Here is a 13235-nt window from a genome sequence, read left to right on the forward strand (position 1 = left end):
CCAATGATCTGCTTTTTCGGATGTGTTTGCAGAAATGCTTTAGCGCAGTGGTCCCCAACGTGGTGCCCGTGGGTGCCATGGCGCCCGCCAGGGCATTTATGTGTGCCCGCCTAGTGCCCAGCAGGGGAAAGAAGCCACGGCCCTGTGCCTGCCAGGGACAGAGAACTCCAGGGCTGCAGGCGCCAGTGTTCTCGGTCCCCGGCAGGCGCAGGACCCGCCTAGTGTCCAGCAGAGGAGAGAATCCGGGGCCCTGCGCCTGCTGGGGACAGAGAACTCCGGGGCTGCAGGCGCCAGTGTTCTCTTTCCTCACGGCTTTTCTCCGGGTTCTCTCTTGATTTCATATATTATGTAATATTAAATATGATTTTTTTTGTATTATTTAATGTACAAATACAAAATAAGTCTTGAAAAATTGTTGGCGCCCGCCACACTCTTCTGAAAACATGAATGTGCTACTGGCCACAAAAAGGTTGGGGACCACTGCTTTAGTGTGTTTTATTAGCGTCAGGAAAAAATGCCCCACTAAAGCCATACTCATAGCTAGCAGAGCATTCTCGGCAGCTGGCTGGAAGAGCCCAATGACAAGTATCACTGCTTATTAGTAAGATCTTGAAGAGCAAAGAGGGAAAGATTCAGAGAACAGAGTCAGGAAAAAATTCTCCTCTCCAATTATCCCCGTGGACTGTCTGGTGCACACCGTGCACTAAGGTTTACATGCATGGGAGTGCAATGCTGGGACCCAGGGCAGACGTGCAGGAGAGATTCACAGAGATAACACTGTGACATGCTTAGCCTCCAAGACCCCTGTGCGCTAAGCATTACATGGTGCTTGCTAATAACTAAATATCTAAATGGAACCCAGGGGGCTGCTCTGGACCAAAGCGCAGCTGTCCCTGTAAGTGTCCCTATAGAGATGGGCATGAACTTAGACCCACCGTCCTCCCCGCCCAACGGCAGTTTCACCCGGATAAACATATTCTACTTTTTGTGCCTTAAGCTGTTGTGCTGGGTTAAGCAGCTGCTGTGTTTCACTCCAGAAGTGGTTGCATTCCAATGGCAGCTACATGATCCCCGAACAGTATACTATCTATATTTATGTCTTATATAGTGCCTGTCACCATGGCATCTAAGCACTGATGTATCATTTGATAGACAAATTGATACACTGCTTTGGGATCTATCAAATGGAGAGGCATTGTGCAAACATGGGACATTGTTCTTGTCTGCCATGGCTGTCCTGTTAGAATGAGACATTCCCTCCCCCTCCCCCCAGACCCCTTGCTGTTTGAGTTATTACCCATGATTCTTTAACTAGGCCACATGTGAATTGCTAATTACAGTGAAATCAAGAATTTAAAATAAATAAATAAATACCAGGAGATGAACTAGAGCTGCAAAGCAAGAATTGGCAAAGGAAAATTAAAAAAAAAAGGGAGGGGGGGTGGAGGAAGGACTTTTAAAACAAACAACAAAAATAAAAGACTGGAATAACATAAATGATTCCAAAAAACTCAGGAAGTGGAAAAAGCCAACCACCAAAACGTGCAATTCAAAAAATAAAATAAACAAATTGGTTTTAGGCCACAAACTTGGACTGGCACCCGCCCCTCCAATTTCTTACCATCACTAGCGGAGTCGTTATTTAGCGAGCGTCTTTCTCGCTTCCCCTTATCGCAAGAAATTTGACGCATGATAATCACATCTATGAAGCTGGCCGCTGTCATGGTGGTCTTACCGAGTGCTCGGAGCTCCTGTTCCTGCATTGAAAAGGATTTACTTTGATTCTTTTCTCTACTGTGCTGCTCATTGACCGAGACTGCGTGCTGCTGATCCAGGGGCGGATGATGGTGCTGGTTTTTCCCCTGTCCTCTGCTATACTGCTGGGTAGAACCTGGCCCGGAGGCTGGTAAGGGCCTGGACTCCATGGCTTTAACGGGTGACGATGACTGTTCTAGGCCTGCCCCACTGGGCAGCTTTGAGGTGAACATGTTGTTGTCAGTCTGAGGGCGTTCTACCTTGGCTTCTCGGGCCCTGGACGCCTCTTTCTGTAGGAGAGCAGGGTCCATCATGGCTGCATAGCTGTCCACTCCACTGAGGGAGCAGCGCAGGGCGGATGCCGTGGGAAATCCTGCAGAGCGGATGGGCGATGTGGTGGTGGTGGTGGAGGATCTTCAAAAAGGAATGCAGAGATAATATGACCGTGGGGATGAGAGACGCTGCAGCTTCCCCACCCCCACAGGAACTAGGCTGTTTGCTCCTGTCCAATTCAGTAACCCGACAGAGGTATTAGCTACGGTGCATGTTACTCGGAGGTTAATGGATCCAATGCCAAACTATGCGAAACTGACTCAGGAGAAGGTCACAATGCGTCTTCCTTGGAAAACTAAACAAACGGGGCCTGATTCTGGTCCTGTTTACACCAGTTTGGACTTCAGCAGAGTTACTCCTCGTCTGCACTGACGTAAGTGAGCGGAGAACCCCGCCCATGTTCCATTTAACCAGTGTGGCTGATTCCCCATTTAAAACTTAGGCATGAGACTGCACTGGGGCAAAAAAAGGCCCAGGCGGAGTGTGGCATAATGCCAGAGAGCAAGAGGACTCAGATAACTTCTAGCTTCCTGCTGAAGTTGGGACGAAGAACAAGCTGGAAACCCCACCACCTACATATGCATTTCCACAGGTTGTTTGCGGCACAAGGGGCTGGCCAGTTGGAGTGACCAAAATAACGAGCCCTTACTTCAAAAGGCTGAAGAAAACTTCTCATTGAGGCAAAGGCTGAAGCACGGGCTGAGTAAGAACATCTGGATTTGGCCCAGAGCGGACAGCCCACGACCATCCCCCCATTTGCTCCCTGGGAGCAGCTCCCAGCAAAAGCCATTTGAAAAGGAAAAGAACCTGGTCAAAATCAGCCAGCCCACCACAGGCCTGCTGCTGAGGCCTGCTCCCATTCAAATCAATGACCAAAAAACGCCTGTGGCCATCAACGGTGCAGGATTAGATCCTTAACGACCCAGAGCCCTCCACCCACCGAGGGCAGGAGCGCGGTGAGCCGCAAAGCCCATACACACCGCAGAACCGACGGGGTGAGGCTCTCCGACGAGATGACCTTCATGCCCGTGTTGTGCAGCACGCTGGGGCGCTGCTGGACGGTCTCGTGGGTGCGGGGCGAGGCGGGAGAGTGCTGGTGGCTGTGAGAATGAGTGGCTGAACGGCTGCTGCTTTGCTCGGTCCCTGTAAGAAAATGCAGTGAAGAATCTGAGCTGGAAACCAGTACGGAAAACCAAGGGGCAAGTGACAGCGAGATGGGGAGGAAGAGAGAGCTCTGCATAAACCTTAGAGAACTGTCCCCAGCGCCGCCCCGCATCACGCCGCCCTCCCACCCCGATAGCGATGGCTCTGCTCACCAGTGGAACCACTGCTATCCACAAGCCGTATGGCCTGGGTTCCTCCAAGCCTACCTGGTCTCCAGATGGGTGCATGCTCCACAGTGGAGGCTGCTAGGAAGGATTTCTCGCGCTCCCTCTCGCGCTCCCGATCTCGTTCCCGTTCGGAAGCCGACGCGCCTGTCTGTTTGGTCATGTGCGTGGGGCCTCCTGGAATTCAAAGGCAGCCAGTGACAGGGGGCCCTGCGAGCGGAATTCTGGGGCAACCTCCAGTCCTGTGAGTGTTGCAGCTACAGAATCTCTGCACGAGCTTCCTAAACCAGATCCTGGCAGATAAGCAAAGACCGGGGCCTGATACCACTTACACCGGCGCAACCATCGGGCACAAATATCTGTATTAACTGCACATTTCCATCTGTACCCAAAATGTGACAGATGCGCTTGACTTCTAAGATGGTGTGTTCGACTGACAAAAGGGATCAGATGGTTTCAACACCCTCACCCATGGGGAGAGACAGCCACTAGGCTAGTGATTACAACCCACTGAGACTGAATGGGCCTTACCTGTCCACTGTGGGGCATTCCCCTGGGTAGGCCCTGCTGGATGGAGACAGGAGTAAACACGCTCAGGGTGTATCTGCACTAGAGCTGGGGTCGGGAGACATCCCCGCCCTAGGTCTGATTGAGCTTATGTTCTAAAAATGGGAACGCAGCTGTGGCGTCACGAGCAGTGGGAGAGGCTAGCCACCCCAAGGACGATCCCGTCCGAGATCCTAGGGAACTAGCCCCTCCTGCTGGTCACAAAGCCCTGGCAATTCTTCTCTACTCAGCGCAATCCGAACTAGCATGCTGCGTCCTTCTTTCTCTAATGTTTTGTTCCCAAGAGTTGATGAAAACACTTCAACAGGGGATCTCTGGTTACAGACTCCCAAAGGGAGGATATGCAGGTGTCCCACACACAGTCGGGCCTGCAGGGCACCAACTGGTACATACGGCTCCCACCGAAGGATCACAAGATTCCTCTTGAGACAGGTGAGGCAAGAGGGCCAAGACGGGGGGCAGGTCTCTCTAAAGCACCCGGACGGGGACAAAGGTGCAGCTAGCCTCCGAACCCATAACCACCACAGCCCCATGGAAATCACTGGCGTTCTTGTCCTCACACCCCCGTCTTCACAAGTGACGTTTGGTCTGGACTCCGTTTGTGAACTCTTTGGGGGAGGGGAAAACGTCTCGCCCAGCTGCAAGGCTGCATCAGGTGCTGAATAAGTAACAATGCAGAGAGCTGACGGGCCCAAACTGCCAAAGCAGGTCAAGTTCTAGCAGAGTTACAAGCCAATGATTATCGGCTGCACCTGCAGACAAGAACAGTCCTTCCAGCCTCAGAGCTCTCCATAAAAGAGAGAAACAACCCTACTGATCATCTCCCCAGCTCGGGGCCCCCCACCGGCCCCAGCCCTAGCCCCAGCTCCGGGCCCCCTGCTGGCCCCAACCCTAACCCCAGCTCGGGTTAAGCCCAGGGAAGAGGGACTGGTAGGTAGTGATCAGAGAAGAGTAGGAGCAGGACTCTGCTGTGCTCTACACCTGGGTCTGGATTGGCCTTGGACAAGTTACGTCTCTCTGTGCCCTGGTTTACCAGCTCCCTTCCCCTGTCGGTTTAGTTTGTGCACCTCAAGCACCTGAAGATCCTTGGATGGGAAGTACTATCCATGTGGTAAGAGCCGAGGGGACTAAGAATTCCGGGTGTAGGACAAACCAGCGTGCCAGGCTCAGCAGACCGAAATCCTGGAGCAATGGGAGTTCCTGGGAAGCCTCAAACACACACACCCACACCCACACACGGCGGGGGTTCAGTCTGTCCACATGCCCACCCAGGCAGATTATCAGGTGGCAATTCAAACCCCGTGGGTTTTACCTGGGGAGAGCGGGGAGCTGCTGTGCCGGCTGCTAAATGTCTGGGGGGCGCTGGGGATGTACGTGATTCGGTCCATCGAGGCGGCGGAGGTGCCAGGTGTGGGGGGCACGAGGACGGGCAGGTGCGGCACTTGGGACAGGTCGATGATCCCTGGAGAGAGAATTGAAAGGACTGTCAGGATGACGGTCAAACCCACGCTCCACACAAGAGGGTGCGGAGAGTGATGCTGGTAGGGAAGCCCTGGGAATCGGGACAGCGCACGAACACACGTACCCCTGGCAACTGGGAAGGGGACACTAGCAAGAGAACAATCTGATTGTCTAGGGCTAGCTGCATAATTTAAAAGCTGTTTCCCGCTCTGTTGTGAACCCCGCTGGCGATGGATTATTAAAAGAGGAAGCATTGAAAATTAGGATCTACTTCTCACCATTGATGCTCTTGGGGTTATCATCATTTATTATTTCTACCTAGGAGCCCCAGTCACAGACCAGGACCCCACGGCGCTAGGTGCTGGACAAACACAGAGCACAAAGACACTCCCTGCCTGAGGCAGCGTACAATCAGAGGGCGAAATCCACCCCGGTGCAGACCCCAGCTGATGGCCCAAGCACCACGTAACTCCCAGTTCAGGCCCATCTTTCACAGGGGGAATTTCACCCTGGGTTTACTTAATGCCTTTCACTCAGCTCGGACAGTGAAAGCGGAGGAGTCGGCGTGGCTTTCTTTTGAACGGCGGGGTCCAGGCACTGCTCTTGGGGTTCTAATTCCGCAGCGTGGGGCACTCTGCCCACCCCGCACATGGGATTCACTGAAATGAAACCAACAGGGATTGGTAAACTCTGGAATAGGCTTCCAAGGGAGGTTGTGGAATCCCTGTCATTGGAGGTTTTTAAGAACAGGTTGGACAAACACCTGTCAAGGATGGTTTCGGTAGACCGGGTCCTGCCTCAGTGCAGGGGGCTGGGCTAAATGGCCTCTCAAAATCCCTTCCAGCCCTACATTTTTATGATCCTACATACACCCCGTTCTGTACGTGCCGGGGTACGAGAAAGGGCGGAGTCAGAGCCTGAACTGAGAATTCTCTCACTTGGGGGGCACTTGAGTGAGGTCATTAGCTCAGATCGGTGTGTTCTGCAGGTGAGAATAGCACAAGCCACATACAAATTTTAGTTCTGGAGTCAGAGGGGACCCCCAGATTCCCTGTGGGTGGGATTTTAGCTGGAGGGAGACTCAGCAGCATCACAGAGTCAGCTATGAGGACAGAGGCCTACTCAGCACAATGAGATGAGAAAGTCCCCCTGGGTCTTTTCTGAGAGATGCTTCAAAACAGGTCTCATTTGCTTTATCCCCAAAATCATACACAGCTTTCAAATCTCAGGATTTACATTGGGCTAGAAGGGCCCAGTTCAGCACAGTTCACTGGAGATATTGTCTATAAAGACCAGAGATCAATTTGCATTGAGTGAGAATATGCCTACAGCCAGCGTAGACTGAAAGAACCATCAGTGCAATAGCATAAATGCTATTTTACAGGGCTACGGACCCCACTGTCGATGGGAGCATGTTCTGAAGAGCTGGAAAGCCACAGATCAGCTACTCGACTGTTTTAGAAGATGCAGCAATGTTACACCCACCCCCACGGAGCAAGCTTCGCTCATTATTAACAACCACACTTCACACTCACACAGCATTTTTTAATCTTGAAAGAGCTTTACAAACACCATGGGCCGGATTGTGGAGTCCTTCCTCGTAGCACAAGTGACGTCCATGGGGCTACTCGAGTGCTCTCCGTGGAGAGAAAGGGCGCCATAATCCAGCCCCTCACTAATTCATCCTTTTGCCTTCACCCAGTTTCCAGGGTACCCGCCCAGATCACGTTCTACATTCCCCGGCTTTCTACGGTACCTCTCTCTTTCAATGTTACACTCTTGGTTTCTCACCTCCTCCAGTCTGCAAGGTTTTGCTGGCACCTGGAATTCCTGCCATTTACCCTGAACTGGCCCCACTGCTGGGGGATGGTGACGGGACAGCAGGGCAAGGGACAGGTTAGTGAACAGCCACGTATTACTAACAGAAAGAAAAACCTGCCAGCTGCTAGCAGTAAAGAAGTCAAAGAACAAGAGCAACTTATAGAGCAGCTCCCCGCCCGAGGGATCCCAAAGCGATTTCCTCTGCCCGTACGGAATCCCTTTGCCCACCACTGACAGTCCGTCTCTTTTCGGGGTGGCAGCTTTTTAAGAGCCTGCAACAACCGCACAACCGCGTAGGGCAGGAGGTAGAGATCAACCATGTATTCAGTTTGGAGGGGAATTGAGGGGGGGCTGAATCAGGCTAGGACACGCCATGCCTGAAAACAAACCCAACCAAACAAATGATCCTGACTAGCCACAGGCTGACTGGGACCCCAGTGTTGTTTTGTCTGGAGGAGGGTGCAGAAGCAGCAGCCCAGAGCCCCTAGTGCCACACGGGGCACTGCCCCCAGGACTGGATCCCATCTCCCTGCCCGGGTAGAGAGACTCAGGTTTGCAGTGGCTCTCTAAAAACAGCTGGATAGACAGCGCTTTGAAGCCACAGCTGGGCCCACTCCTGCCCCTTGGCTTCAGCACCCCAGCTCCAGTCTGAGCCACGGCGTCCCAGTGCCGTCTCCCCAGCCATTCTGAGAGTGCGGCAGCAGCAGCCCCCGCAAGTCCGAGTGTGTCGAGCCAGGCTGCCACGGGCGCCGCAGATGTACCCTGAGGGGCTCTTATCCAAGCACTGGTCAGGCCTGGCCCTCTTTAACCTGTGAGAGCTGATCAAACTCCAGCCCAAGGTCACGGGGCTGCCCCTGAAGCAGCCTGGAGAAACCAAACGCGCTATCAAGACGGACAGAAACCAACTGCCTTTGCACAGATGGCTCAGGAACCGCTCAACCGGCCGAAGCCAAGATGCTCCTGCCCCTGGCGCCGCAGACCAATGTGGCACACCAATGTGCATGCCGCATGGGTACTGTCGTCGTGATCTCCACCACGGGAGCCCTGCTGGGTGTTACGCTAGGGGCCTGAGGTCAGAACGACAGCCCTATGCCTTTCAAGAAGAAAAAATGCCACCTAAAAACCACAGACAGCTTCATACTTCGAGGACCTGCAGCATAGTTGAGAGCCAGCGAGGGTTCTCGGGGCGAAAGTCCGCGCAGCATGTCTGCCCGCTGAGCCATGGCAGTGGCGGCGGCGTTCTGGTGCATCTGCTGGGAGGTGATGTAGTCATTGATGATGGTCTGCCTGTTCTCCATGGCGGCAGTGTCTGGATACCCTCTGATGAGGTACGGAGGGTAGAGATGGGGGTACGTCGGGCTTGGAGCAAGATGCCTGGGCAAGTAGTAAGCAGCAGCTAGAAGAGAAGATTCAGACGCGCATGAGCAACTGACAGTACGGTCCTACGAGAGCACAGCAGAGTCTGACTCATGAAAACTGCAGCGCTCACAAGCATCAACTGGGACGTGGGATAATTTAGGAACAGACAAGGCCCAAATCAGTGAGCACCCACCAGGAACCCTCCATCTGGCCTTCAGGCTGGGGAGGCCCATGCAACACACCAGAGACATCAGCCCCCGTGGGCATGAGGGTAGAGGAAGCTGGTTTTTTGCTGTGTCAGGCCTTCATCTGCCAACTGTGCACCGGAGCAGCGTCAGGGTAAGGATGGAACTGAGTCAGAGAAGAGCTCATCTGAGACGCAGCTTTAAGCCAAAGAGTTACTCAACAGTCAAGGCAGCACTGCTTTCAAAGCCTGTTTCCATTGCTCATTGTGAAACGGAACGTCACCAGCCAGCCAGCGGCTTGTTACACGGCTTAGAGCAGAAAGGGCCCCCTTCTGTTCGCAGCTATGCTACATTCATAGGAATGGAACCGAGGCAGTTTTTTTGCTCAGCTGACCAGGGGCTGCTCCTGCCAAGTGCCCCAAATAAAGGAGTACCTGCTTCCAGTTGAATTCCCCTGGGAATTGCAGCGGGGTCGAAGGCCAATGGAATGTGTCCTCTGTACAAATCGACACCACTCATTCCCCGGAGTAAATGTTCGTAGGGGGAGATGGGATGGTGATGGTCCGATAGAGTAGCGTGAGGAGACTTGGAGTTGGCGATGTCTCTTGTTGTGGGGGTGATCTTTCTGTCCTGGGACACCGGCTTCCCAGCCGTGATGCTCCCTGCAGAGGCAAAAGAAAGGAGTCAGAAGAGTCCATGTTGAAACACACTCGCAGCCAAGCGCTGCTCTCAGAGGGGCGTGCCCCCCACTACCTTACTGATTCTGGCACGTACACTGAGCTTTGTCAAATCAAGGAGTTTTTCCTCTGTTTAAACCTACTGGGCCCATTCCACCCTCAGGGTCACAGTGGCAACTGCCATTGGCTTCAGTGGAAGCTGCCATTGTTTACCTGGGGTCAGAATCCGGCCTGCGGCATGTGGCAACAGGTGCGATTTCCGAAAGCATCTCTGTGACTAGGGAGGAGGACGAGGGTCCCACTGAAAGCAGCTGCACCTGATTCTAAGAGTTCTGCTCTCCCATTCTGCCCACGGCAAGTGTGTTCCTAAGTCAAAAGCCCGCCCTTTCGTTTTGCCTTTCGAATTGCGGGGCCCAACACTCGGGAGCTGGACGCGGCACAAGAGGTAACGAGTCAGAGCAGATCTCCTTGGCAATATCGGTGAGAGCAAAGGCTGTTACTTCTACAAAGAGAGCGAGACGCTCTCCCCGGGTAACGCTTTTGGGGCTAAATTCAGCCTTGGGATAAGAGAGTGTGACTCCAATGGCTTTAATGAAAATGGGAGTCATCTTCCACTGACATCAATGGAGTTACCCTCACTGACGGCAGTGATGTATTTGCCTGTTCGCCTTCAAAACATTCTAGGAACAACGATTAATCCCCAGCATCTAGGAGAGGAAAGCAAATAAGCATCCCTGTTATTACAGCTAGGAGAAGAGAGGGTGAGGGCTTGCCCAAGATCAATGCCAGAGCCAGGATTCGAGCTGAAGAGTTTCTGGCTCCCAGGCCTAGGCTCAGCCACTCTCTCTAAGGACATACCCACGAGAAATGTTTCAGAGACAACCACACAAGCAAATCTTCACAATCTAACTGACCCTCCAGCCCGCAGGGTCTTATCTTCTCCCACTTCCGCACAAAGCTCTCCAGAACGTTGCCCTGCCAGGTCCCTGGTTTGGTTCCTAAACGAAAGCCAGTTTTGCCCTGAATGGATCTCACGTTTGCCCTCACAAAGATCTTCACCTAACCTCAGCAAGGGGCCAGGGACATCTGACAAACATGCTCTCCTGACGCAGTCCAACGAACCTGACCCATCTGAGTGGATGGCAGCGGGACCCTGCTGCCATAGACCTGTCTAAATGCTCTGCCGGCAGCAGAAAGGTTAATGTTATCAGAGAGAAAAAAAGTGACCCTGGAAACTCAAAATAAATATGATGAAATAGGGCCCAGATGGTTCTGACAGCAGCCGTCCTCCTGCGCTCACCAGGAGCTGTAAACACTTTCATAATACATGGAGAAGCAGCTGGAATAATGTCAAGCTTCTCTCGCATCCCTATTAACTCAGAGCTGGCACTTTGGTGCTCGCCCTCTGTACAGGGTGAATATCACCAGGCTAGCTAATTAGTAACCATGAGCCCTGATTCTAAGAGTTACGCTCAGCTCATCCGCTCTGGGGAGGGAAACGTACCATGTGAGCCCAGGGTCCAATCAAAACAGCTTGAATGTCAAATTCTTGCAACAAACCACTCGCAAACAAGCCACAGACCCTGAACTATTCAGAGACGTGAGCCAGCGTGTCATTTCCCAACAACAAATAAATGCAAGAAAAGCTGTGATCCGTTTGCAGACAGGCAACGAACCGAAATTCCACAAATCGAGGATTCTTTAGGGATGACTCAACCAGCTCCAGTTCAGACAATGAAGTTAAGCTGCTCAATTTCACTGTCTCGTTCTTATGCACTTGCCCCGTTCAGTGACGTTTGGGTTTCCAGCCCTGCAGGGACTGGTTAATTCCCCTCACAAAACTGTTTTCCTTGATGCCAAAATAACCATGGAACCGTTTCAGGTTTGAATCGCCACTCCTTCGGTTTTAACAGCGTCTCAGCTCCTCGGCAGGGCCCCGTACATCTAATCTGCCAGGAGTGCAGAGGGAATAACAGCTCCTTCCAACCCAGGAAAATGATGCTATGACTTACCCTTGCAGACCCCCTATGGGCACCCTGTCATCTACAGACACACAAAATTACGCCTCTGTGCTGGAATTTAATAGAAATATTCAACTTTCTCGGGAAACCTCCAGCCCCTCCCCAACACTAGTGCTGCACGTTGGCCACATGTGCGAATCACAGAGAAGCCAGCCAGCCAAAGTGCATTTTTCTGAAATGAGGCCTCATGCTCCGCTTTAGCAAACGATCAGTCTCTAGGGCCTGTGGTGGTGAAGGCCCTAATACTAGACTGATCACACAGGCAGGCGGACGGAGAAGTGTCCCCCACCTATAACTGCTCCACTTGTAGCCTGCTAGAGAACAGCAAGCGCATTGCTTGGCGATGCTGACGGCCAGGGCGCTGGTTCTCAGCGAGGAGGGAATGACTGATTTCCCATGTTCACGCGTTGGGCAGAGGGAAAGCCCATCGGCTGAGCACTTTGGCTGACGTTTTCAAAAGCGACTAGTGATCTTGGGTGCCCAACACGGGCTTGATCTCTACAAAGTCAGGTCCCTTTAAGGTTTCTCATGGTGAACACTTTAAACCCATCAGTCCCTTTTGAAAGGTGACACCAGTCTAAGTACACTCTGTCCCTGGGACCCCACAGGTGGCTCCCAAGAGGAAGAGCGTAAGGGATGGAACATGGCCTATCTGCTCAGGCCCACCAGGCTCCTTTCCCACCCCACGTGTTTGGGGCGAGGGTTGTTATTTTTGGTAATAGTGTTGGAGGTGCAGCATGAGATCAAGGGGACCTTTTGCCCTGGTTCTATTGGTTGTTGGGTGGGGTGGCTATTGGTTAGCCCCGGTTCTACTGGTTGTTGGGTAGGGTGGCTATTGGTTAGCCCCCGATTCTATTGGTTGTTTGGTGGGGTGGCTATTGGTTTGCCCCGGTTCTATTGGTTGTTGGGTGGGGTGGCTATTGGTTTATCCTGGGTCTATTGGTTGTTGGGTGGGGTGGCTATCGGTTAGCCCCGGTTCTACTGGTTGTTGGGTAGGGTGGCTATTGGTTAGCCCCCGGTTCTATTGGTTGTTTGGTGGGGTGGCTTTTGGTTAGCCCCGGTTCTATTGGTTGTTGGGTGGGGTGGCTATTGGTTAGCCCCCGGTTCTATTGGTTGTTGGGTGGGGTGGCTATTGGTTAGCCCTGGTTCTATTGGCTGTTGGGTGGGGTGGCTATTGGTTAGCCCCGGTTCTATTGGTTGTTGGGTGGGGTGGCTATTGGTTTATCCTGGGTCTATTGGTTGTTGGGTGGGGTGGCTGGGTAGGGTGGCTATTGGTTTATCCTGGGTCTATTGGTTGTTGGGTGGGATGGCTATTGGTTTGCCCTGGGTCTATTGGTTGTTGGGTGGGGTGGCTATTGGTTAGCCCCGGTTCTACTGGTTGTTGGGTAGGGTGGCTATTGGTTAGCCCCCGGTTCTATTGGTTGTTTGGTGGGGTGGCTTTTGGTTAGCCCCGGTTCTATTGGTTGTTGGGTGGGGTGGCTTTTGGTTAGCCCCCGGTTCTATTGGTTGTTGGGTGGGGTGGCTATTGGTTAGCCCCCGGTTCTATTGGTTGTTGGGTGGGGTGGCTATTGGTTTATCCTGGGTCTATTGGTTGTTGGGTGGGGTGGCTGGGTGGGGTGGCTATTGGTTTATCCTGGGTCTATTGGTTGTTGGGTGGGGTGGCTATTGGTTTGCCCTGGGTCTATTGGTTGTTGGGTGGGGTGGCTATTGGTTTGCCCTGGGTCTATT

The 13235-nt window shown here is 52.8% G+C and overlaps 1 protein-coding gene across 22 annotated transcripts in view; it reads right to left on the reverse strand.

Annotated features, from left to right (window-relative positions):
- Nucleotides 1-13235, reverse strand: part of NCOR2 (nuclear receptor corepressor 2) — a 404125-nt gene that overhangs the window by 23672 nt on the left and 367218 nt on the right. For 18 of the 22 annotated variants that reach the window (XM_044990015.1, XM_044990019.1, XM_044990017.1 and 15 more), the window contains 6 exons: nt 9244-9471; nt 8407-8661; nt 5296-5445; nt 3459-3593; nt 3069-3231; nt 1622-2169 (listed from right to left, as the gene is read on the reverse strand). In XM_044990015.1, the coding sequence (XP_044845950.1) occupies nt 1622-2169; nt 3069-3231; nt 3459-3593; nt 5296-5445; nt 8407-8661; nt 9244-9471 (1479 nt within the window). The remainder of the gene's footprint in view (nt 1-1621; nt 2170-3068; nt 3232-3458; nt 3594-5295; nt 5446-8406; nt 8662-9243; nt 9472-13235) is intronic. The other 4 variants (XM_044990021.1, XM_044990020.1, XM_044990016.1 and 1 more) reach the window with 2 other exon arrangements.

Source organism: Mauremys mutica, chromosome 16 (assembly GCF_020497125.1).
Source record: "Mauremys mutica isolate MM-2020 ecotype Southern chromosome 16, ASM2049712v1, whole genome shotgun sequence".
Classification (NCBI taxonomy): Eukaryota; Metazoa; Chordata; order Testudines; family Geoemydidae; genus Mauremys; species Mauremys mutica.